Genomic DNA, 25,818 nt, shown 5'->3' on the forward strand with positions numbered 1-25,818 from the left:
TTTTTTCACTGCCTTGCATATATAGTTTGCTACCTCCCATCTTCTCTAGATGATAATGAATGGCATTTGGTGGTTTATTTCTCTATTCAGTAGAGATATTCACTGAGTGTTTTATGTGTGGCGGCCATATAATATAAAACAATGAATTGTATATCTCCCTGGACCACATGACAGTCATGAGCCTGAATGATTTCTTTAATCCTTTACATTTATTGAGGCCTCTCTCCTATTATTCCCTTTCCATCTTAATCTATTTTTCCATCATTAATCAGTCAACTCTTCAATAAGTAGTTACTATAGAACCATTTTACATGTTCTCTCTAATCTTTACAAAAACATGACAGGACAAATATAAATATTGTCATTTTACAAAAGAGGAAACTGGCTCAGAGAGTTTAAGAGATTTTCAATCTCATGGGATTATACTATTATTATCTGCATTTTAAAGAGGAGATAACTGAGTTACAGAGATCTAAAAGAACTTGTTGAAGGTCACAGTTTGAACATGGTAGAGTCAGCATTTAATCACAGATCTGCTTGTCTCCCAACTTGTTCCACAATTTAGTTTCAAAATTTCGCAGGATGCTGAACCTGATAACCTAGTGAGCTGACAGAGCCGTATTATTCTCTTCCATGTTCTTTGGTTTCTGAATTCAGTCTGTAGTCATTGCTGTCCTTTCCTCTCCTCTCCCTGGGCATGTTCTTTTTTTTTTTTTTTTTTTTTTTTTAATTTTTTTTTAACGTTTATTTATTTTTGAGACAGAGAGAGATAGAGCATGAACGGGGGAGGGGCAGAGAGAGAGGGAGACACAGAATCAGAAGCAGGCTCCAGGCTCTGAGCCATCAGCCCAGAGCCTGATGTGGGGCTCGAACTCATGGACTGTGAGATCGTGACCCGAGCTGAAGTCGGACGCTTAACCGACTGAGCCACCCAGGTGCCCCTCCCTGGGCATGTTCTTATAATGCAAGACTACCACCTCACTAGTTCTTTTGCCTCAGTCTCACCTCTTCCCATTCATTGCTCACCTGCTGCCAAGGTTAACTTTCCAAAGCTTAAACTTGATTGTGTCACTCCTGTGCTTAAACTCGGTGAGGAGCTTCCCACTGCCTATACAGAGTAAAGACCAAACTCCTTATCACAGCGTACGAGGTTCTTCCTCACCTGGCCCAGGAGAACCTCTTTCACCAACTCCCCTTTTCCCTGCTGCTTAAGTTCTACCCATATCCAGCTGCTTGCTGTTCTCCAAACATACTACTTTCATACCTTTGCCTGGAATGCTTTTCCTTAAGGCTAAATAGTTGAGAACAGTTCTTCATTTTTAAAACTCCAGTCAAACAGTTTTACCCCTCTAGCAGAAATGACCACATTTTCCTTCATGTTCCACCAAATCTTGTATAAGTTTTCATTCTGGATCAGCAGTGTATTGTGGCTCACATTTATTTACATGTCTCTCTCCCAACTAGACTATAGAGAGAGACATTTTACTTATTTTTATATCCTCAGGATGTCTGGCACACAATAGGCACTTAATAATGTTTGTGGAAAGACGGGAAGGAGGGAATAAGGGAATTTCTAGCATTGACTTATCCTTAATGAGAGGCATACACGTTTTGGTAATGGTATAGATTAAATGTGGGTATCTAATTTTATTCAGCATACTCTTTCCCTCTTTTTAGATTCAGAACTTCAGGAGAAAATCCCATCTGTTCTGCAGGTATGTGGTTATTTCCTGATATAGTCTGCCTGCTTTAAGTGACCCTCTAATGCTCTGTAATAATTTTGTCTAGAAATATTCCTAACATATCTTTGAGAAGAGTGGCTGGGACCACATTCCACCCCTCACGTGGAATTGGGCAATGGGCAAGAATCTAAAGTAGTGGTTAAGAGCAAGAGCTCTATGGGAAGTTTGGATTCCAGCTCTACCGCATACTTACTCTGTGACCTTTGGCTACCTCGCCATAGCTTGCTTTCCTCGCTTAAAACAATGAGGATAATTATAGTACAAGCTACAGTGAATTATTTGAAGATTCAATGAGATAAAATACCTAAAATTAATTATTGTAATTGTAATTCCTACTATTTCAGACCTGTATTTCATGTCTATCATCTACCAGGCAAGGGCTTTTCTTACAGTATTTTGTCCAAAATAAATGTCCATTCAATCTGATTAACTCAATAAATTTCAATATGCTTCAACCCAATTACTTTCCCTTTTTACTTTGTCTATTATGTGAGAAGTTTCAAAGTAGTTGTTTGATTTTAATGACATCTGTCATCTGCCTAAAGAGTCAGAGGCAAAGGAAAGGGAGAAAAGAAGGGAACTAACGTTTACTGAGCGCCTCACATGTGTCAGGCAGTACATGAAGAGGTTTTACATCTATTATTTTTTTCAGAAGATGGCAGCAGTTATGTAGAGCATCACCATTTCTACCAGCCCCACTGCCCAGCATCTCAAAATATGGGCTTATTTTTATTTATTCATTCTCTCAACAAATATTTATTGTACCAAGATGTGTTTCAGGTGCTGGGATACAACGTTGAGAGGATACAGTCCTTGCCATTTGGAAAGCTTACAGTCTTGAAAGAATTTTTTCCCTAAGAACATACAGTGAACACTTTTCTACCCACCAATTATTTATTTTTTTAAATTATTATTCATTTTTTTGAAGAGAGACAGTGTGAGCAGGAGAGGGGCAGAGAGAGGGGAGACACAGAATCCGAAGCAGGCTCCAGGCTCTGAGCTGTTAGCACAGAGTCCAACGTGGGGCTCAAACCCATGAACAGTGAGATCATGACCTGAGCCGAAGTTGGACACTTAACCGACTGAGCCACCCAGGTGCCTCTCTACCCATCATTTAGAATAATTTGTTGTTGGGGCGCCTGGGTGGCGCAGTCGGTTAAGCGTCCGACTTCAGCCAGGTCACGATCTCGCGGTCCGTGAGTTCGAGCCCCGCGTCAGGCTCTGGGCTGATGGCTCAGAGCCCGGAGCCTGTTTCCGATTCTGTGTCTCCCTCTCTCTCTGCCCCTCCCCCGTTCATGCTCTGTCTCTCTCTGTCCCAAAAATAAATAAATGTTGAAAAAAAAAATTTAGAATAATTTGTTGTTAACATTTTGCTTTCTCTATCAGGCATCAAGACACTCTTAAACAGCTCAGCATTTCTAGAACTAAGGACAGTCTCTACATTCTGTTAAAGAACTGCAATACTATCATCTCACTCAGGAAAATTAATAGTAATGCTCCCATATCATCTAATACTCTATCCATTTCCGTAATTGCCTGCAAAATGTCTTTTCTGGGCATTGTTTATAACCAAAAGCCTGTGAAATTTCCCACTTTGTTTTTTTTTTTTTTTTTAATTTTTTTTTTTTCAACGTTTATTTATTTTTGGGACAGAGAGAGACAGAGCATGAACGGGGGAGGGGCAGAGAGAGAGGGAGACACAGAATCGGAAACAGGCTCCGGGCTCTGAGCCATCAGCCCAGAGCCTGACGCGGTGCTTGAAGTCACTGGCCGCGAGATCGTGACCTGGCTGAAGTCGGATGCTTAACCGACTGCGCCACCCAGGCGCCCCTGAAATTTCCCACTTTGTATTTCACTGTTATGTCACTTTTAATCTAGAGCAGTTCTACCACTTTTTTTTATTTCTCTCTAATAGTAACATTAAAAAAATAATTTATTTTCAAGTTAGCTAACATACAGTGTATACAGTGTGCTTTTGGCTACGGGAGTAGAGCCCCCTGATTCATCACTTACATAACAGTAACTTTTTGACTAGGTCAGACCATCTGTCTTATAGAATGTCCTCCCTTCTTGATTTGTCTGATTGTTTCCTACTTGTGTTGTAGAACATGTTCTGTCTCCTTCCTACAACCTGGAAGTTAGCTCTAAAAGCTTGACAAGATTTAAATTAAACCTTAAATGGTTTAATTTAAATTTCATAACAGATGCCCTGAACTTCATTTTTAAAAAAATGTTTATTTATTTTTGAGAGAGAGTACAAATGGGGGAGGGGTAGAGAGAGAAGAAGACAGAATATCTGAAGCAGGTTCCTTGCTGACAGCAGAGAGATGGATGCAGGACTAGAACTCACGAACCAACCATGAGATCATGACCTGAGCCCAAGTCGGACGCTTAACCAACTGAGCCACCCAGGTGCCCCGATTCAGGTGCCCTGAACTTCATATGGCATCCTATCAGGAGATTAAAAAAAAATAACTAAGAATACCTAATTATAAAATTGAAAGACTTGCATTTAAAGAATATGGGAAATAAACATACATATACACAAGAAGAAGCTGAAGTAGACAGAAAATAAAAATAATACTATTCAGAAATTATTGTTTAACATTTTGTTGTGTATCCTAACAGGTCTTTTTCTAGGCATTTATATCTCTTTCTCCATAGATAGATAAATACATACATACATAAGTAGGTGAATAGAGAGATGGATTTTGTTTGTTTTGCAGTGATGGGAACAAATGATGTAATGTTTTATAATCTTTTTTTTTTTTTCTTAATCCATAGTGAATATGTCTCTACTACCTTGAAGATATAAGTATAGTTATTTTGAAAATTTTTTTTTTAACGTTTATTTATTTTTGAGACAGAGAGAGACAGAGCATGAACGGGGGAGGGTCAGAGAGAGGGAGACACAGAATCTGAAACAGGCTCCAGGCTCTGAGCTGTCAGCACAGAGCCCGACGCGGGGCTTGAACTCACGGACCGCGAGATCATGACCTGAGCTGAAGTCAGCCGCTTAACCGACCGAGCCACCCAGGCGCCCCTAGTTATTTTGAATGTACTGCCTTATATTGGACAGTTCGAAGGGGAAGATTTTGTTTTTTAATTTTTTTTAACGTTTATTTATTTTTGAGAGAGAGACAGATCGTGAGTGGGGCACGGGCAGAGAGAGGAGTAGGCCCAGAATCCGAAGCAGGCTCCAGGCTCCAAGCTGTCAACACAAAGCCTGGAGGCAGGGCCTGAACCCACAAGCAGCAAGATCATGACCTGAGCCAAAGTCAGGATGCTCAACTGACTGAGCTACCCAGGTACCTGAAGGGAAGATTTTGAGTCTGGCTTTGAACATGTTGAATTGGAGTGTCTATGGGGAGGATAGTAGCCCATTGGATACATTGATACTGAATTCAAATTATAGGTCTGGATTGAAACTGTACATTTGGAAACCATCATATTGTCAATGTTAATTGAAGTCATGACAGTGAATGGAATCATGTGAGGAGAACAAGTGGAGAAAAGGCCCAAGAATCAGGCCCTTAGGAACTCCAACATTTAAAAACTGGGTAGAGAGTGAAAGAGATGGCTAATGAGGTTGAAAAAAGGAGGCCAAACTGGTAGGAGAAAACCAGCATAGTATAATTTCATGTCAGACACAAGGAGAATGTTTCAAGAAGGAAAGAGTGATCAACTATGTTGGAGTTAGCACTGGGTGCTGCTGAGAGATCATGAAAGATAAGACCCTAACATTCTTTGTCTTTAGCAACATGGAGGTCACTGGTGATCTTAGGAAAGCAGTGTGTTGTGTAGGTGGGGTGGGGCTAGTTGTGGAAGTCAACTGTGAGTTGACAAGTGAATAGGGGTTGGAGAGCTAGAGAAAGCTGTTACAATGTTTTTATGACCTCTGAGCAGGAGCAGAGAGAATTAGAAGGTGGAGAGGAATGTGGGGTCCAGGAAAGGTGTTGTGTTTGTTTTTTTAACGTGTTTTTTTTCTCTTTTACACTTTTTATTTTGAAGGATTAAAAAAATACGGAAGAGGGAAAAAAAAAAAGATAATATATCACATAAACCCAGATTGGGCAATTACTAACATTTTGCTAGATGTTCATTTTATTTTGTTTCGTTTTGTTTTAAAAAGAGATTATGATCAAGTGCACTTATTTCCTAGCTTTGGTCTCTTCTCTTACCTGTCAATTAGAGGCAAAATTCATTTTGAACTGGTATGTGTTCTGAGTAAAGTTTTTTTTTTTTATTACAATTAAAATTATCAACTAAGAATTGTAAATGCACTTATATGGATGCATAGGATAAAAGTAAATATAAACTGTACAAAAAGGTGTATGATGAAAAGTTGAATTTTCTATTTCCCAGTCTTACTTCCCAGTGGTATCTACTGATCACAATTTCTTATATATTTTTCAAGTTGCGTTCATATACGAGCATATATATTTTATGTGTGTATAACTGTGTCTTAATGCTGGACATTTAGGTTGTTCTTAGTTTTTGCTATTTCAAAAAATGCTGCAGCAACAATCTTTATACTTCTTTGTGAACTTGTTCCTGTACATTTGTAAGATAAATTCCTGGAATTGAAATTGCTGAGTCAATGGATTGTGATTAAAATTTTTGGTAAGTATCATCAGATTGCCCTTCAGAGAAGCTGTATTAATTTACATTTCTATTCTCTGGTCAAAACTGGGTTTAAAAAAAATCTTATTTTTTTGATAGTAAAAAATTATGTCTCATAATTTACATTTCTTGAGAGAGTTTATCATCTTTCCATATTTTTATTGTCTATTTGTATTTCTTTCCTTATGAACTGCCTGTCTATATTTTTTGCCCATTTTTTTATTGGATTGTTTGCTTTTTCATTTTACATAGTTTTAATATATTAAGGAAATTAGCATTTTTCTGTCATCTCTGCTTTGCATTGCCTCTAGTTATCTGTTTCTTGACTTTTTGTGTTTTTTGTTGGAAAGAAGTTTTACGTTTTTATATACCTAAGTTTATTAATCTTTGATTTCTAGATTTTGATACTTGCTTAGAAAGATATCTGTTCCAGGATTAGTTTAATCTTCATGTTATCTTCTGGTATTTTTTCCCCCTTTATATATGTAACCCATGTGGAATTAGAAGTGAGTAGGGATGCAATCCCACACCCCCCCCAAAAAAATGGGTAGTCAGTTGTTTCAACATTTATCGAAACATCCATTTATTGAAAAATCCATAGGTTGAAACTCAAATACTAAGTTTCCATATAGATCTGGGATTATTTTAACTTTGTTCCATTGATTTGTGTGTATATTTGATGCCACTACTAACCCTTCTTAATACTACTGGTTACTATAGTTTTATAGTATATTTTAGTATTTGAAAGGTACTTAAATCTGAGGATTTGGGGGGTTTTATTTTGTTTTTAAAGCTAGGATCAAATAGGGCATGTTAAGATCTATTGAAAAATATCCTGTAGGGATCCTTTTGAGTAAACATAATTTACTCAAACAGTTTTCTATTTAGAGAAATTTAAGCTGTCTCTAGGATTTTTGTTGTTGTTATTGTTCTACTACTTAATTTTATTTATTTATTTATTTATTTATTTATTTATTTATTTATTTATTTATCTATTTAAAATTTACATCCAAATTAGTAAGCATATAGTGCAACAATGATTTCAGGAGTAGATTCCTTAGTGCTCCTTACCCATTTAGCCCATCCCCCCTCCCACAACCCCTCTAGTAACCCTCAGTTTGTTTTCCATATTTAAGAGTCTCTTATGTTTTGTCCCCCTCCCTGTTTTTATATTATTTTTGCTTCCCTTCCCTTATGTTCATCTGTTTTGTCTCTTAAAGTCCTCATATGAGTGAAGTCATATGATATTTGTCTTTCTCTGACTGACTAATTTCACTTAGCATAATACCCTCCAGTTCCATCCACGTAGTTGCAAAAGGCAAGATTTCATTCTTTTTGATTGCCGAGTAATACTCCACTGTATATATATACCACATCTTCTTTATCCATTCATCCATCGATGGACATTTGGGCTCTTTCCATACTTTGGCTATTGTTGATAGTGCTGCTATAAACATTGGGGTGCATGTGTCCCTTCGAAATAGCACACCTTTATCCCTTGGATAAATACCTAGTAGTGCAATTGCTGGGTCATAGGATAGTTCTATTTTTAGTTTTTTGAGGAACTTCTATACTGTTTTCCAGAGTGGCTGCACCAGCTTGCATTCCCATAGGATTTTTCAATGTAAAGAACACTATGATAAACATCCATGTACATCAGTATTTGTATTCTTGTCTGATTATTAACTTAGAATACTTTTTTTTTCAAGAATTTTTAATGTTTATTTATTTTTGAGAGAGAGAGAGAGAGACAGAGCTCGAGAGGGGAAGGGCCAGAGAGAGAGGAAGACACAGAATCTGAAGCAGGCTCCAGGCCCCGAACTGTCAGCACAGAGCCCGATGTGGGGCTTGAACTCATGAACCGCGAGGTCATGACCTGAGCCAAAGTTGCACGCTTAACCGACTGAGCCACCCAGGCGCCCCTTAGAATACATTTCTAAAAGTCAAACTGGTTGGATCAAAGGAAGTGCGCATTCTTTTTTTTAATGTTTACTTATTTATTTCAAGAGAGAATGAGAGCGGGGGAGGGGCAGAGAGAGAGAAAGGAGAGAATCCCAAGCAGGCTCTGTGCTGCCAGAGTCCATCACAGGGCTTGAACCCATGAACCATGAGATTATGACCCAAGCTGAAATCTAGAGTCGAATGCTTAACCAAGTGAGCCACCCAGGTGCCCCAGGAAATGCACATTTTACAGCTATTGATGTGCATTACCAAATTGGTCTCCAGAAAGATTGTGCTATTTTATACTTATTTGGTATTTGAGAATCCCCCTTTTTTACACTCATCAACGTTGAATGCTACTATTTTTTTTTAATTTAATATTTGGAAATATTATGGGGTGCCTGGGTGGCTCAGTTGGGTAAGTGTCTGACTTCGGCTCAGGTCATGATCTCATGGCTCATGAGTTCAAGCCCCATGTCAGGCTCTGTGGTGACAGCTCAGAGCCTGGATCCTGCTTCGGATTCTGTGTCTGCCTCTCTCTCTGTCCTTTCCCCATTCACACTCTGTCTCTGTGTCTCCCTAAAATGAATAAATGTTAAAAAAATTTTTGTTAATATTTGGTAATATTATAAGTTAAAAAATGCTATCCTTTGTATTTGTAGTTTGCATGTCTTTGATTACTAGTTGGTTGACTGTATTTTCATATATTTACCTGCCATTTGTCTTTTCCTTTGCCCATTTTATAATTGTTGTCAGGGAATCCTAGTGCCTAGAAGGCCCAGAGAAGCTCACCAATGCTGGCATGCCAAGATAATTCTACTTGAAAGGACATAGTTTTGTTGATATTTTTCACGAGTTCTTTGAGATATCCTTAACGTCAGAAATTCCAAGATTGAATTATAACGATTTTCAGAAAAGAGTGGGGACCAGTGCCCTATTCTTACCTTTACCCGTCATTCTCTCTGTGGGCTTGGGTACCATCCCAGCTGCTCTCTCCAAGAGATGGGCATGGTTGTAGTGATTGTCTTTTTCTTACTGATTTAAACGTACATAGAGAGGTAGAAGTAAATACATAAAAAGAAGTCTAAGGAGCTTAAATAAAGAGAACTCAGAGTCCTCTCATTACAGCACGAGCAAAAAGATGGAATCAGAGAAACCTGGTACATTCAAATCCAGGTAGTTCAGTGTACTATAATTAGAAAAACTGGAAAAGTTTTTCATTGTAGTTTGTCTTGGTAAAATATCTTAAAAACCTTTAAAAAAAAAAAAAAGCAATTTCTGAGCACATACTATTTGTCAGGTGCTGGGGTATACCTGCCCTTGTGTTGTGTAAGGATCTGAATGGAGAGAATATCCTGTAATTAATCCTGAGTGGGGCTACCCCAGTAATTTTCTCTTTCTCTCCAGCATAGTCCTGCTAAAATTACTTGTGCTAATTTTGAAAGAGAAATAAGCAAAATGACATTGTTTACCCCATCCTAGATTAATGGGTTTAGTTTTCAGTTTAATAAGCAAGGACACTGAAGGACAGTCACGCTGGCATATATAAAGTAAAGGGATGTGATGTGGGAGAAGTCAATACTGATTACATCCTATAATTGTGCTAATTGAAAGATCTTCAGAGCCTCCTTTTGAAACCCTGGGGTTCTGTGTCTTCAGTGAAAAGAGTTGCCTTTCCTCTTAGGAGGCTGCAATGTTAATGTGACAGCAGGAAAGCCAGTTTGATGACTAGGAGCAGGGGAAGAATTCAGTTGAACTTATTAGAAATCAGAGGCTTTCAAACTGGTACATTTTATAACGTAAACAACTGGCTAATTAAGCTGTTTAAACACTGGTAATTTGACCAAAACCTTTCATTTAAGGGGGAAAATGGTTAATTTAACAGTAGCTTGAACCAGCTTTTTAATTAACCAGCTGCTCTAATTATAGGAATTGCCCTAAACTGAATTTGAAAATGCTTATTCGCCAAGGAATTCCAGCAGATGAGAGGCTGAGGCAGGCAGTGTGGCGCTTTCGCCTAAGATGTGTCACCATCTCAAAGATCACCTTTTTGAAACCAGTGGGGGGGGGGGAGGGGAGGTGGCGGTGATTCAGTTTCTGTGTACTTAAAGATGGTGGTTGGAATCTGAGTTTTCTTCTTTATTTACACAGGACGTTTCACTATAAAGCGGAAGTATCCAAGAATTATAACCACGAAGTAAATTCGATGGTCTTTGTATGTTTAGGGCAACAGAGTAGGTTCATGGAGATGGTGATATTTGAGCTGGTGCTGGAGGCTGGCTAGGATTTCACTAGTCCGAGAGGTGTAGTCCCGGCAGGGGGGCCGCCCAGCATGGCACAGAGGCACGACAACTGCGTGGCTTATACAGAATGGCAAGCGTTCTTTCTGTGGCTGAGGAGCAAGCTCTAGAGGATGGAATGGGGGGGATGTAGATACAGTGAGATCAACAACAACTCAGCCAAGGTTACTGCTTGAATCTCCTAACCTACCCACGTTCTCTTTCCCCACCCCCTTGTCCATACATCAACCAAAGAGATCTTTTAAAAACATACCAGTCATATACTTTCCCTGCTTTAGGCTGTTCAGCTTGAAATCCAAACCCTTCACAAGGCCGAGAGTGGTGTGTTCCCACCCCTGCTCTAGTCTCTGGTATCTTCTGTGCCCTTTTCACTTTGCTTCAGGCACACTGACAGCATTTCTCTTCCTTGAATGTGCCAAGTGGTGTCCCACAATGGGGCCTTTGCACATGCCGTTCCCTCTCCCTGGAACATTTATCCTCTGTCTTTTGCCTAATAAATTGCTTTCAGGTCTCAATTTGTTTTATTTATTTTTTTGAATAGATAATATGTGTATATCTTTATCTACAATAAAGATACAAAAGAATATAAAATAAGCAGTAAGTCTCCCACTCCTCCTGCTTTCTAATCACTTCCCATCCTTGTGGGTAACCACTATTTTCCTCTGAATTCTGGTCTCAGTTCACATGTCATTTTTTTCAGAGAGGGCTTCTCTGATCTTCCAGTCTAAAATAGATCCACCGGTTGTATGGCCATAGCCTTCTGTGCTTTTTTTTTTTCAGTATCACAATTTGTAGTTTTATATTTATTTTGTGACTATTCCGTTAATGATTCCCTCCTCCCACTAGACAGTAAGCTTCATACTACAGCTCTGGAACCTGAAGATTCAAAGGGTCAAAGGTCTTAGATTCAGAGAGACAGAATTGGGATAGTAGCCAAGAAGATACCTCAGTTGTGTTCAGTGCTCCTTTGGAACCTCTCAAAAATACCTCCTTCTTCCTTGAATGGTAAATTCTTGCTCCTCTTTAAAGAATGCATCTGTTACCTCTTCTGAACCTATTCCCATTACCCTCCCCTACTCCCACCACCTCCCCCCACCGAGGCAGATTCATTGTTCCTTCCTCTAGGCGCTCACTACCTTGTTCTCATCTCTATTAAAGTAATTTGTGCACCATAAGGTAATTATCTGCTTTCCTATCATCTTTCCCTAGTACCCATTGAGTGTCTCCAGGGAAAGGGGCATATTCTAGTCATCTTTGTCCCAGTGTCTATACAGTTTTTGGCATGTACTAGTAAATGTGGAGTAATGCATATCATGGAAGGGACTCATGATATCTAGGGTTTGTCTTGATGAAATAGTGTGGGTTGTAAATGCAGGATTGGCTCTGAAGCCAATCTCTGATTGGCCTGGCATAGAGCAGACCTGCTTGGAAGTCCATTTTAGAAAAGAGAAGCCCAAGAAACATTTCACTTCTTCACACCATTTTCTTTTTAACCTCCCTGTAGAATGGTGGCCCTGGGGAAGACGAGGGCAGGACCACAGGAACTAGGAGGAAAGGGAGCAGAACCTAGGACTAACACTTCTCCAGAAGGTAGACAGTGAGTAAGAGAGACAGAGAAGAGCTGTGGAGGGCTGGTTCTAGTGAAAGAGTAGAGATAAGAAACTGATATCTGAGCTAGGAAAGATCATATCTAGCCAGAATTTATATTCCAGAAATTCAGACGTTATAATAACCCATCTGAGTACAGGCTGTTCAGTGAGATAGACCTGGGTTTAAATTGCAGTTCTGCCTTTCACTTGCTGGATGACCTTGGCCAATTCACTATATCTTTTGAACTATAGTTTCTTTTTTCTTTTTAATTTTTTTTTAACATTTTTTATTTTTTGAGAGAGACAGAGACACAGTGCGAGTTGGGGAGGGGCAGAGAGAGAGGGAGACACAGAATCCGAAGCAGGCTCCAGGCTCTGAGCTGTCAGCACAGAGCCCGACGCGGAGCTTGAAGCCACAAACTGCGAGATCATGACATGAGCTGAAGTTGGCCACTTAACTGACTGAGTCACCCAGACGCCCCTCTTTTTTCTTTTTAAATTAAGTTTTTAATTTTAATTCCAATTCCAGGGCTCCTGGGTGGCTTGGTCAGTTGAGCATCTGACTTTGGCTCAGGCCGTGATCTCACAGTTCATGAGTTCTAGCCCCGCACTGGGCTCACTACTCTCAGTGCAGAGCCTGTTTCAGATCCTCTGTCCCCCTCTCTCACTGCCCCCGCTCTACTCATGCTTTTTAAAAAATAAATAGTTCCTTGGGGCGCCTGGGTGGCTCAGTCAGTTGGGCGTCCGACTTCGTCTCAGGTCATGATCTCACGGTTCGTGGTTAGTGCCCCGCGTCGGGCTCTGTGCTGACAGCTCAGAGCCTGGAGCCTGCTTCAGATTCTGTGTCTCCCTCTCTCTCTGACCCTCCCCCGTTCATGCTCTGTCTCTCTCTGTCTCAAAAATAAATAAACATTAAAAATAAATAAATAAATAAATAAATAATAAATAGTTCCAGTATAGCTACCATACAGTGTTATATTAGTTTTAGGTCTATAGTATCGTAATTCAACAATTCCATACATTACCCTGTGCTCATCATGGTAAGTATACTCTTTAATCCCCATCACCTATTTTACACCTCACCATGCACCTCCCCTCTGATAGCCATCAGTTTGTTCTCTAAAGTTAAAAATCTGTTTCTTTGTCTCTTTTTTTCTTTGCTTATTTGTTTTGTTTCTGAAATTCTACATATGACCAAAATCATATGGTATTTGTCTTTCTCTGACTGACTTATTTCACTTAACATTATATTCCCTAGATCCATCCATGTTGTTGCAAATGGCAGGATTTCATTCTTTTTTTATGGCTGAATAATATTCCTTTGTATATATACACACATTACTTCCTTTCATCTATCAATGGACATTTGGGCTGCTTCCATAATAATGCTGCTATAAACAGGATGGATGTATCTCTTTGCATTAGTGTTTTTTTGTTTTTTTGTTTTTTTTTTTTTTGGTAAATACCCAGAAGTGCAATTATTGGATTGTAGGGTAGTTCTATTTTTAGCTTTATGTAAAAATTTTATTTTATTTTATTTTTGAGAGAGTGTGTGGAGGGGAGAGGCAGAGGGAGAGAGAGAGAAAGAGAAAGAGAGAGAGAGAATCTTAAGCAGGCTCTATGCCCAGTGTGGAGCTTGACGTGGGGCTCTATCTCACAACTGGGAGATCATGACCTGAGCCAAAATCAAGAGTTGCATGCTTAGCCAACTGAGCCACCCAGGAGCCCCTTATCTTTAACTTGTTTGAGGAACCTCCATACTGTTTTCTACAGTGGCTGCACCAGTTTGCATTCCCTCCAACAGCGCAAGAGGGTTCCTTTTTCTCCGCATCCTTGCAACACTTGTTTCTCGTTTTTTTGATCTTGGCCATTCTGCTAGGTTTTGACTTGCATTTCCTTTATGATGAGTGATGTTAAACATCTTTTCATGTGTCAAGCTACAGTTTATTTGTAAACAGGGATAAAAATAATTAGGATTAAAGGGCTTCCCTGAAGGTAGATCCAAGTGGTGCATCTCTGGGCCTACCACAATAAATATGTATATGGAGATCCTGGTTTATGCTTAGTATACATACACACTGTTCTATATCTTAGGTTTTTATTTTTGTTGTTATTCACTTGGCAATGTGTGTATATTAGCACAAATAAATAGATGGTTTGTAAAACTTTGTGGAAATTTGTGATTGTCCTCTTACCTGGCTATATTTGTCACCCATCTCCTTCTCTGTATGGCCCATATGAGAAACTTTAAAAGGATTATTGCCTGTTGGGGGACAAGAGAAAACAAGAACACTGTGAGAAAGTATTTTGTCCTCCTACCACCAGTGGCTGTAGCAGGAGATAATTTCTCAAGGAAAGATAGGTAGTGGGGATTGGATATAGTCCAGGGCCCAAAAGTTGAGAAAAAAAAGGGGTAAACTGAGAGTCAGTCCAGGATTAAGAAGTAGCTCTAGTCCTTTAATCGGTAAGTGGCCTGCTGTCCTCAAATATTCCCAGTCTTGTGGTGGAAAATTTTTCTCTTCATGTGTGATCTGTCTGCCCTCTTCAAAACTGAAGAGTTTTGAAACCGGTTTGTCTTATTTTCTGTCTTTTAGGTGGCATTTTGTTGAGCACCAGTCGGCACTACAAGACAAAGCCTACCCATGGCATTGGAAGATATAAGCACCTAGTTAAAGCCCAGGAGGTAAAGGGAACAGGGGTTCATTTTAGAAAAGGACAGTGTACAACTTTTGCCAAGAACTAAAGATCAGACACACACTGGTTGGATAATATTGGAGGTAGAAAGGATGGGGGGTCATCCTTTAGTCGTTTCCAGTTATTTCATTTGGATATTATCTACGGTGGGGCTGCTTCTGCCAGCTCTTGATCTTGTCCATATACCAGGTTATCACAGGGAAACGCAAATGATTTGGCTTCATTACTTGTGGTACTTTAAAAGAGTATCTTCTTAGTACTTATTTCAGTATGGACCTCACATTAAATGATATGCACTTGACTTGAATGGTTTGTGGCAAGTAGAGGCAGATTACATTTTCAGCCAAATAGTTTTATAGTATTTGCAGATTTAAAATATGTTAATGTTCCTTGAATCCATTATCACAGATAACTGGGAGTTAGTTCCAAGCATTCTAAGATTATTTAGCCCATTTCTTAGGATTCCCATAGCAACAGGATTGCTTCAGTGGTGGTTAGATTTCTGTGGATGTGCAGAGGATTTTGTTGGTGAGGTGGACACAACACCGGCCTGAAAGTCAGAAGGTCTGGCTTTGAGTCATGATTCTAGCACTCCCTGTAAACAGTACAGTTAAGAAGGATTTTGCTCTTCTACTTGGGGAGACTTCAACATCACTTTTGATTCTTTGGTTTATTGTAATGCTTCCATGTAACCCTGAACATCTCCTGCTGCCCCTCTTTCTCCTTGGCAGAGGTCCACACTGTCTTTGGGCCTCAGAAGCCACTAAACTTGCATGTTCTCCTGAGCGTCATCTTTGTAGTAAGGAATTTCAGAGGAACATTGCCACATCTGGCAGCCTCCCAGCAGGGAACAACCCAAATAAATTGTTCATTTGTAGTTTGTAGTGGGAAGAGACCTTAACTGGGAACCAGGAAACTTAACTTGTGTTCTAGGCTTGGTTATGCTACTTATTACACCTTCACAACTCTGGATAAGTTAACTTTACCCCTCTGGGCATTGTAGGCCCTGAAATTATATGTAAAATGTTTTCTGTGTGTGATTTTTTTCTGGGAAGAGAGTCCATAGCTTTTATGAGTCTTCATAAAAGCTGAGGAACGGGATTAGAATTATCTTTAAGACTCTTTCAGCTCTGAGGGAAGCCTGGGTGGCACAGTTGGTTAAATGTCCGACCCTTGATCTTGGCTCAGGTCATGATTCACAGTTCGTGGGTTCAAACCCCGCATCAGGCTCTGCACCATCAGTGCAGAGGCTGCTTGAGATTCTGTCTCTCTTTCTTTCTGTCCCTCCCCAGCTTGTGCTTGCTCTCTCAAAATAAATAAATAAATAAATAAATAAATAAATAAATAAATAAATAAATAAAATAAAATAAAATAAACAAACTTTAAAAAATTAAAAAGAGTCTTTTAGTTCTGATATCATGTAACTCTGGTGTTCTGAAACAATTGTTGAATGTCTGTTATGTGCTAGGCATTGTTGAGGGTGCCTTGCCTATTCAGACTGGGTTGTAATAAAATTTTATAGGATGAATGAACAAGACCTGGTTCACGCTCAGAGGGCTGATAAACCATTAGAGATAAGACACAGATACTTATGCTCCCAAGCAGAAAGCGACAGGTGCTAAAAGGAAGATAACAAGGTGCTATTAAAATTTAAAAGGAGTGACTTACACCCTCTTTGAGTTGTGACACCTTAAAGTAGTTGTTGGAGTTGTTTTATTTTGGGATATCCCTCTTCTAAAAGTCCCACGTAAATTAGTAGGAAATAAAATTCATTCTGTTTGAGCCTGTGTTCTTTGTTTTTTTGTTAATTTCTTGGGATTTTTTTCCTCTAAAAGATAATTTTCTGCATGTGCCATGCTCTAACCTTCTCCCTAATTTGGTATAAAAGGAAGCTCAATGCCACATTAGTGCCATCTGTCCCTGTCTTTCTCCCTACTCTCTTCTCCCGTCTCAGGGATACCATGCTTTAACTGCATTGGGCCTCTCGCTTTTCATCCAAATCATCATACCGTTTCAAGGCTGTTCTGTCTACTTGGAAGGTCTTCCCCTTTTCACTTGGTTAATACGTCATCAAACCTTTAAATTCTTGTGGGGAAATGGGGTGAGGAGGAAAACAATGAATCTCCCCTTGTGAGAAACCTTCCTGGGTTCCCTGTGCCTGGGCTACTTGTCCTACCATGAGCTGCCAAAATTCCTTGTGCTTCCTCTGTCTTAGGACTTACTGCTCTGTTGTAATGATCTGTTTGATGACCATCTCCCCTTCCAGATGGTGAGCTCTCTAAGGGTAGAGGCCATGTCTCGTTTTTCTCTGCACCCTCAGTGTGTAGCAGAGGGCCAGGTATCAAGTAGAGGACAGGAAATATTTATATAATATTATAATATATATAAATATTATATATATTATAAATATATTATATATTAAATATTAAATATATTAAATATAATATATTAAATAAATATATTGATTGAGCTGAACTGAAATGTGGTTATTGGAACTGCCCCGAGGTTTTGTAAATCAAAGCTGGCAAACACAACCCACTATTTGCAAACAGCTGGCTCCAGATGACCTTAGTTGCTTGAAGGGAGTGATGCTCTCTTTGGTTAGTGCTGTATGCTTTTCTCTGATGTCATTCATCATCCCTCGGTGTCTAGCCAGATAGTAGTGGTCACTGATGCAGGCCCCTTGCTTCCGACACAGGACAGCACATGAAAGCTCTTGTCTGCCAACTTGCAGAGGCTCTGTCCCAGGTCCCTGTCTCTTTTGCCACACACCCCCCCCCCCCCCCCCAGTATATTTGACTAGAAAAGCTATAAAGGATCTTGTGGTCCCTTTCTTTCCCTAAGCATAGCACCTAGAAACACAATAAGCAGCCAAAGTCCCTTCCTTCCCTCTCTAGTATCCAGGCTGGGCCCTCTACTCTCTTGAGCCCCCATCCTTAAGACAAGAGTTAATTCTCATGTACAAAGTGCCCAGATCTTGTCCCATTTCTGCTGGTGTAATCTCACATCCTGTAAGACCCAGCTTGACTGTGGCAGTGAGAGATCACATTCAGAGATAATCTCCAGGCCTAACACTGTGTCTGAATGTATAGATCTCATTATTTCCTTAAGGCCCTGAATCATTCTATTGAATTTAAAAGGCTTTGGATTGTTTGGAATGTTTATTTCTATGAAATGAAAATAATGTAGTCCTTCATATTGGTGTAGCACTAGGTTATTTCTCCCAAGACCACAGACTTGCCCTCAGCTGTTATTAATTGGGGTATTAATCCAAGACTCAGAGAACTGCTAAGAGGAAGGTATGGGAGGATGAAATGGAGGCAACATAAATTGCTGTCAGTTTGTAATTGTTCTGTGTTCTATTTTCTAGGCCCTGGGGCAAGAGAGTAATGTGTATCTTTTGTAATGTAGGCAATTTACTTCCCCTTTCTAGAATGGCCCCCTAGGAGTCAAGATGTCTTCTGTCTTGGAAACTGTTTGCACTGTTGACATACAGGAGGTGTCTGTCATTTATGACACCTATTTAGTTTATTGTAACACCCATAGATAGATTAGCTCCCACAGCCACAAGGCTGTGAGGAGACTGTGGCATCGTTCCCAGAAAAATCAGCAAATCAGAATCACTTGATAGTGACAGTCCTAGCTTCCTGGGAACAGAAAGATTGGTTTTGCCAGTGCAGTAACCATAGGGCTAGACTTGGATTTAGGACTGGCTTAGGGAAGAGTTGTTTTAAATTAGCATCTATGTTTTTCCTCAAGTCTGCCTCTTGTAACTCACTGAAAAGTAAAGCCATCATTGAGCATCTACTATGTGCCAGGCACTGTGTGAACACAAGTGATGCTTGGGTGAATGGGACACAGTCGCTTCTTACCCAAAGCATACAGCAGGCTAGGAAAGGTAGTGCTCAAAAATGTAACTAACCGTACATGGTAAGTGCTTTACTAGCAGAATGAACTGACAAGAGAACAAAATTAAGGAAGCAATTCTCCCTGAAAGGGTCGGTGAAGGTGTTATGGAAGTCAGCTCTATAGACATTTACTAAATGCTACCTACATCATACACTGAGTATGTAAAGTGAACTGACCCTAGGAATAACCAGCTGCTTGGGATACACTGGGGAACACTGGGGCTATAAAGAACATGATAGAGTTCCCCAGAACTTTTCTGCGTGATTATTAATGATGACCTGACTCTTAGCCTGTGCCATTAGAGTGCCCTGGTCTCTAGCCCACCAGTCTCATTCTGCCTTGCCTGTTCTGCTGAATTACAATAATGTCAGAGTTTTAGAGGGAGTCATATTTGATATGAATAGTAGTAATGATCCCTTTCCATTTCCAAAGTGCTTTCACATCCATTATCTCAGTGCCTTTCAAGCCATGTGCTTTTGGAACACTAGTGATCCTAGAGCCAAACCTCTCCTCAAGTGTACTAATGGCAATCTTCCGCATTTTAGTTTCCACAATTTAGAACCTAAATTTCAGGTTTTTTCCCCAATCAGTTTTACTTGATGAAAACAGATATTAACAGAGAAACTCAGATATGTCTTCTTTTTTTTTCATATTTTTTGAGATGCAGAGAACTCCATTTATATAATATAACCATATTTTCTGCTAGTAAAGTCATTCTTGTTGTATATGATCAAAGTATCTTGACAAACATTTTATGGTGTTTCACAAAGAAAAACATGGTTTTGTTAGGCTCTTTGCAACCAACAAATTTGAAAACCATGCCGTTTGATTCACCAACTATCCTGTGATATAGGCAGGGTGGAAAAGGAAACTGATTGAAGGGCATTAATGATATCTCTATGACATATGTCTAGTGAATGACGGAACCCAAACAAGAATTCAGTTCAGTCCAACTCAACATTTAATGTTTCTGGGCTCAAGGAATAGAGAAATGAATGAGATGTAGTAGCTTCTTATAGGAATTGAGATAGTAGTTTGGTTGCCATAATAGACATATCCACTTAATCTAGAGGCATAAACAAGATAGAAGCTTACTTCTCTCTCACATAAAAGCATAAGTAGATATTCTAGCTTTTGGCTTTGCCACACTTACCATGCTGCTTCTAACCCCTAGTCCTGAGATGGCTGCTCCCTCTTCAGCCATCATGTCCACATTCCATCAAGCAGGCTGGAGAAAGGGAAAGTAGTGTACATAAGCTCTTGTCCCACTGGCTGGAAGTGAGTCATATAACCATACCTAGCTACAAGATTGCTTGGGACATGCAGTTTTTATTATAAATGGTCATATACCCTGCTAAAATCCAGCAGTTCTGTTATTTTTTTTTTTTACTTTGATTTCCTTAATTATTCTTTCATGAATAAAGTTTGCCATCTGCCAACTGTTGTGTTTCAGCAGTTATCTTATTAAAGGAGAAATGGAGAATAGATATTGAGGAAACTGGCAGGCTCTGCACACTTTGCCTAAAGGGAAAGACAGAGGTTAAGAGAAATGTTTTGGAATTAGGCAGACCTGAGTTAAAGATTCAGCTCTGGGGGCGCCTGGGTGGCTCAGTCGGTTGAGCGTCCGACTTCGGCTCAGGTCACGATCTCACGGTCCGTGAGTTCGAGCCCCGCGTCGGGCTCTGGGCTGATGGCTCAGAGCCTGGAGCCTGCTTCCGATTCTGTGTCTCCCTCTCTCTCTGACCCTCCCCCGTTCATGCTCTGTCTCTGTCTCAAAAATAAATAAACGTTAAAAAAAAATTAAAAAAAAAAAAAAAAAAGATTCAGCTCTGATGCTTACTAGTTGTACGTCCTTGGATACATCATTTAACTTTTCCAAGCCAGAGTTTCCTAGGCTTTATGTAGGAATTATACTTCCCAATGTTGTTGTGAGAAATAAATTAAGAAAACTTTAAGTACTTAGCACAGTGTTTGAAACATAGAGCCCATAAGTGGTAATGATGATGGTGATAGCATTAGTCTGCCTTTTTACAATCCCGTAGCATTCTATTTTCCTCTCGTAAAACATGCATCTCCTTAAAATTACTTGTTCTGTATATGCCTTTCCTTATAGATTGTAAGTGTTAGTGAGCAGAGACAATGGCTGTCTTATTACCTATCATATCCCTAATGCTAACCATGGTCTTGCTCATCACTAGTGGTCAGTAAATATTCGTTGAATAAATGCAGAGGCATACATGTGATTGGTAGTGGTATATATGGTGGAGGGTTTGCTATGGGAACACATAAGAGTGGTACCTAATTTAACCTGAGGAATCAGGGAGGGCTTCCTGGAAGAACATGAGCTCAGTCTTAAAAATAAGTAGGAGTTGCTCACATTAATCATGTGGGGTGAAGAGTCAAAGACTCTGCAAGGAGGGGAAACCTCCTGGGTGAAGGTAGGAAGACACTGAGATGCAATTGGGAAACTTAGGAGTTTTTTATTTTTATTTAAAAAAAAATGTTTTTTTGGCACAAAAACAGACACATAGACCAATGGAATAGAATAGAAACCCCAGAACTAGACCCACAAACGTATGGCCAACTCATCTTTGACAAAGCAGGAAAGAACATCCAATGGAAAAAAGACAGTCTCTTTAACAAATGGTGCTGGGAGAACTGGACAGCAACATGCAGAAGGTTGAAACTAGACCACTTTCTCACACCATTCACAAAAATAAACTCAAAATGGATAAAGGACCTGAATGTGAGACAGGAAACCATCAAAACCTTAGAGGAGAAAGCAGGAAAAGACCTCTCTGACCTCAGCCGTAGCAATCTCTTACTCGACACATCCCCAAAGGCAAGGGAATTAAAAGCAAAAGTGAATTACTGGGACCTTATGAAGATAAAAAGCTTCTGCACAGCAAAGGAAACAACCAACAAAACAAAAAGGCAACCAACGGAATGGGAAAAGATATTTGCAAATGACATATTGGACAAAGGGCTAGTATCCAAAATCTATAAAGAGCTCACCAAACTCCACACCCAAAAAGCAAATAACCCAGTGAAGAAATGGGCAGAAAACATGAATAGACACTTCTCTAAAGAAGACATCCGGATGGCCAACAGGCACATGAACAGATGTTCAGCGTCGCTCCTTATCAGGGAAGTACAAATCAAAACCACACTCAGGTATCACCTCACGCCAGTCAGAGTGGCCAAAATGAACAAATCAGGAGACTATAGATGCTGGAGAGGATGTGGAGAAACGGGAACCCTCTCGCACTGTTGGTGGGAATGCAAATTGGTGCAGCCGCTCTGGAAAGCAGTGTGGAGGTTCCTCAGAAAATTAAAAATAGACCTACCCTATGACCCAGCAATAGCACTGCTAGGAATTTATCCAAGGGACACAGGAGTACTGATGCATAGGGGCACTTGTACCCCAATGTTCATAGCAGCACTCTCAACAATAGCCAAATGATGGAAAGAGCCTAAATGTCCATCAACTGATGAATGGATAAAGAAATTGTGGTTTATAGACACAATGGAATACTACGTGGCAATGAGAAAAAATGAAATATGGCCTTTTGTAGCAACGTGGATGGAACTGGAGAGTGTGATGCTAAGTGAAATAAGCCATACAGAGAAAGACAGATACCATATGGTTTCACTCTTATGTGGATCCTGAGAAACTTAACAGGAACCCATGGGGGAGGGGAAGGAAAAAAAACAAAAAAAAAGAGGTTAGAGTGGGAGAGAGCCAAAGCATAAGAGACTGTTGAGAACTGAGAACAAACTAAGGGTTGATGGGGGGTGGGAGGGAGGAGAGGGTGGGTGATGGGTATTGAGGAGGGCACCTTTTGGGATGAGCACTGGGTGTTGTATGGAAACCAATTTGACAATAAATTTTATATATAAATAAAAAAAATAAAATAAAGTTGGAAAGGAAAATTTAAAAAAAAAATATTTTTTAACCTTTATTTATTTTTGAGACAGAGAGAGACAGAGCATGAACGGGGGAGGGGCAGAGAGAGAGGGAGACACAGAATCAGAAACAGGCTCCAGGCTCTGAGCCGTCAGCCTAGAGCCTGACGCGGGGCTCGAACTCACGGACCACGAGATCGTGACCTGAGCCGAAGTCGGACGCTTAACCGACTGAGCCACCCAGGCGCCCCAAGGAGTTTTTCAATCATGGGGTCTAAGGTAGGGGATGAGGGACCATAAGACCTGAGAAGTAGGTAGGTCTAAATCAGTCCTTTTTAAAAGATACCATTTATTGGAGCACCTGGGTGGCTTAGTTGGTTAGGTGGTTGACTTTGGCTCAGGTTGTGATCTCACGGTTTGTGGGTTTGAGCCCCACATTGGGCTCTATGCGGACAGCTCGGAGCCTGGAGCCTGTTTCAGGTTCTGTGTCTCCCTCTCTGTCCTTGCCCCTCCCCTATTTGTGCTCTATCTCTCTCTCCCTAAAAATAAACAAACATTAAAAAAAGATACCGTTTATTAAGTAACTACTATATACCCTTAAGTGTGTCTGCTTACTGCCCTTTCAACTGCAACCAGCAGCTTGGGGAGTTAATTAGCATGGTCCAGCAAAGTAGCTTGTGCTGAACTTGCTATGGAGGTGGGCTGCTCTTTATGTTTAAATTGAGATTTGGTCTTTCATGTGTCTCTTCTCTCTCTCTGAACTGTAAATTCCTTGAGGGCTGGGACTGTGTTTTCTGTTTTGTTGGTGTCTTTGCTGAGAGTGATTGAATTAGTACTTTGCATACAGCAGGTGCTTAATAAGTGTTTCATTCTGTAAAGCATGCCAGTAGGATACCAGGAGCATGATTACCTCCAATTTATAGTATAATAATGCTCAATTGGTATGCATTACTCAACCTTTTTTAAAGATACCATTTATTGAGTAACTGCTGTATACCAGATGCTGTAACTACTAGGTACCAGGCTTTAAAAGCATTATTCTATTTTATAATATTATAGTATACTTAACACAATGAGCACTGAGTAATGTACAGAATTGTTCACCTGAAACTAACATAACACTGTATGTTAACTATATTGGAATTGAAATTTAAAAACTTAATAAAAAAAAGAAAGTAAAAAAATAAAATAAAAGTGTTATTCCATTTTATAACATTATAAATAGTGTATTTTATTCAATCCTCAGATATCCTAGTTATTAAAGGCCCTGTCTGAGGACTCTAAGACTCAGAGAGATTAAATAACTTGCCTAATTGGCTAGTAATTTCCAGAGCCAGCATTTGAACCAAGGTGGTCAGAACCTATGTGATGTCTATGCTATTTCCATTTCATATAAATTTACTATTTCAAGCGTCACAAGAACTTTAGGTGTTACAGGTGAAGAAACTGACACCTAGAGAGGTCATTCAATGTCATTTAGTGACTAAGCAGACAGGATTTGAGTCCAGATTTTCTTTGGCTTCCATCTAAGTATAGTGTTCTTTATGCAGTACCAGGCTGTGACTTTTGGCCATCCTAGTCAGGGCCAGGCCTTCTGTCTGGTGTGTGTCTCTTGAGTATGTCACATTGAGTTATAAACATAGTCACTTGATTTCTGTGCACCTCATAAACTCAGTATGGACTGTTCAGAGTACCATCACCAAATCATTCAGGTCCCCAGGTATAAATTAAAAAAAATTTTTTTTAACGTTTATTTATTTTTGAGAGACAGAGACAGAGCGCAAGTGGGGGAGGGGCAGAGGGAGAGGGAGACACAGAATCTGAAGCAGGCTCTAGGCTCTGAGCTGTCAGCCCAGAGCACGACTCAGGGCTCGAACCCACGAACCGATGAGATCATGACCTGAGCCAAAGTCGGACCCTTAACCGACTGAGCCACCCAGGTGCCCCCTCAGGTGTAAATTTTTAAATTTTCATCACCAGAATTTTTGGAAGCTAAATATGCTGCAGGCATATTTGCCTTTTCATTTGAGGATTAGGATGGTACTATTCCTTCCCAATTTTCCCACCTGGAAAATGCCACCTATTAGGCAGATATTATCACTTTCACACAGAATCCAGAGGAGAGAGCCTGGGCTTGGGGCCACAGACCCAGCTTCCAGCCATGGTTAGACATAAAGTGGTTATCTTTGCCATGTCCTTACTATTGTGACTGTAAACAAGTCATTTCCCCCTTCTGGGTTTCAGCTTTCCCCTTGGTTAAAATTAGGAAGGGAAAGAAAGAGGGACTGTATTGTTTCTGAGATCCCTTGCAGTTACAGCAGCCTGTCATTCTAATCTGACTCCTTTCACTATCTGCCTGTTCCCAGCAAAGCTTCCTTGTAACCTTGGGCAAGTGAGGTACTTTCAGAGGATCTCAATTTTCTCTCTGTAAAATGGGGATAATAATGTAGACTTTTTTTTACAAAAATGGTTTAGTAATATATCCCATGGCCTATTTGGAAGGTCATAGTACAATCCTATAGGGATCTAAGAATGGCCACCCTGGGCCATCACACACTGAATACAGGTCAGTCACAGGAATGCCGAAGTTTGATGGTGGACACTAGTAGTCCATTCTCCCTGCTGTCTTTCTCCTATCTTCTCTTCCTTTCCTGCCTGACTCTCCTCCATGTGCAACTAGGGTGGGCTTCCCCAAACACAGCTCATGTAGATCCTTTGCACAATATCTTTGTTTTTTTAATTTTTAAAAAATATTTATTTTTGAGAGAGGGAGAGACAGAGTATGAGTGGGGAAGGGGCAGAGAGATGGGGAGACACAGAATCAGAAGCATGCTCTAGGCTCTGAGCTGTCAGCACAGAGCCCGATGTGAGGCTTGAACCCACGAACTGTGAGATCATGACCTGAGCCAAAGTTGGACACTCAACCAACTGAGCCACCCACGCGCCCCTGCACAATATCTTTAATAACTCCCCATGGTGGTCATAAGGGCATAAACTCAGGCAGTAGGGTTAGAAAGGAGGGGATGGATATGAGAAAGATTGTACGGGTAAAATTATAGGAACTGGTGACTGATATTATATGAAGGCAAGCTCTTGCTGGCTATGCTGTGCCCT

The 25,818-nt window shown here is 40.1% G+C and overlaps 1 protein-coding gene across 1 annotated transcript in view; it reads left to right on the forward strand.

The window, feature by feature from the left end:
• MRPL48 (mitochondrial ribosomal protein L48) overlaps positions 1-25,818 on the forward strand; it is a 65,670-nt gene that overhangs the window by 20,724 nt on the left and 19,128 nt on the right. Inside the window, exons 7-9 of the mRNA XM_086676421.1 lie at positions 1,678-1,715; positions 6,312-6,365; positions 14,790-14,878. Of these exons, the coding sequence (XP_086532547.1) occupies positions 1,678-1,715; positions 6,312-6,365; positions 14,790-14,878 (181 nt within the window). The remainder of the gene's footprint in view (positions 1-1,677; positions 1,716-6,311; positions 6,366-14,789; positions 14,879-25,818) is intronic.

Source organism: Puma concolor, chromosome D1 (genome assembly GCF_028749965.1).
Source record: "Puma concolor isolate L17-30 chromosome D1, mPumCon1.1.hap2, whole genome shotgun sequence".
NCBI classification, from domain to species: Eukaryota; Metazoa; Chordata; class Mammalia; order Carnivora; family Felidae; genus Puma; species Puma concolor.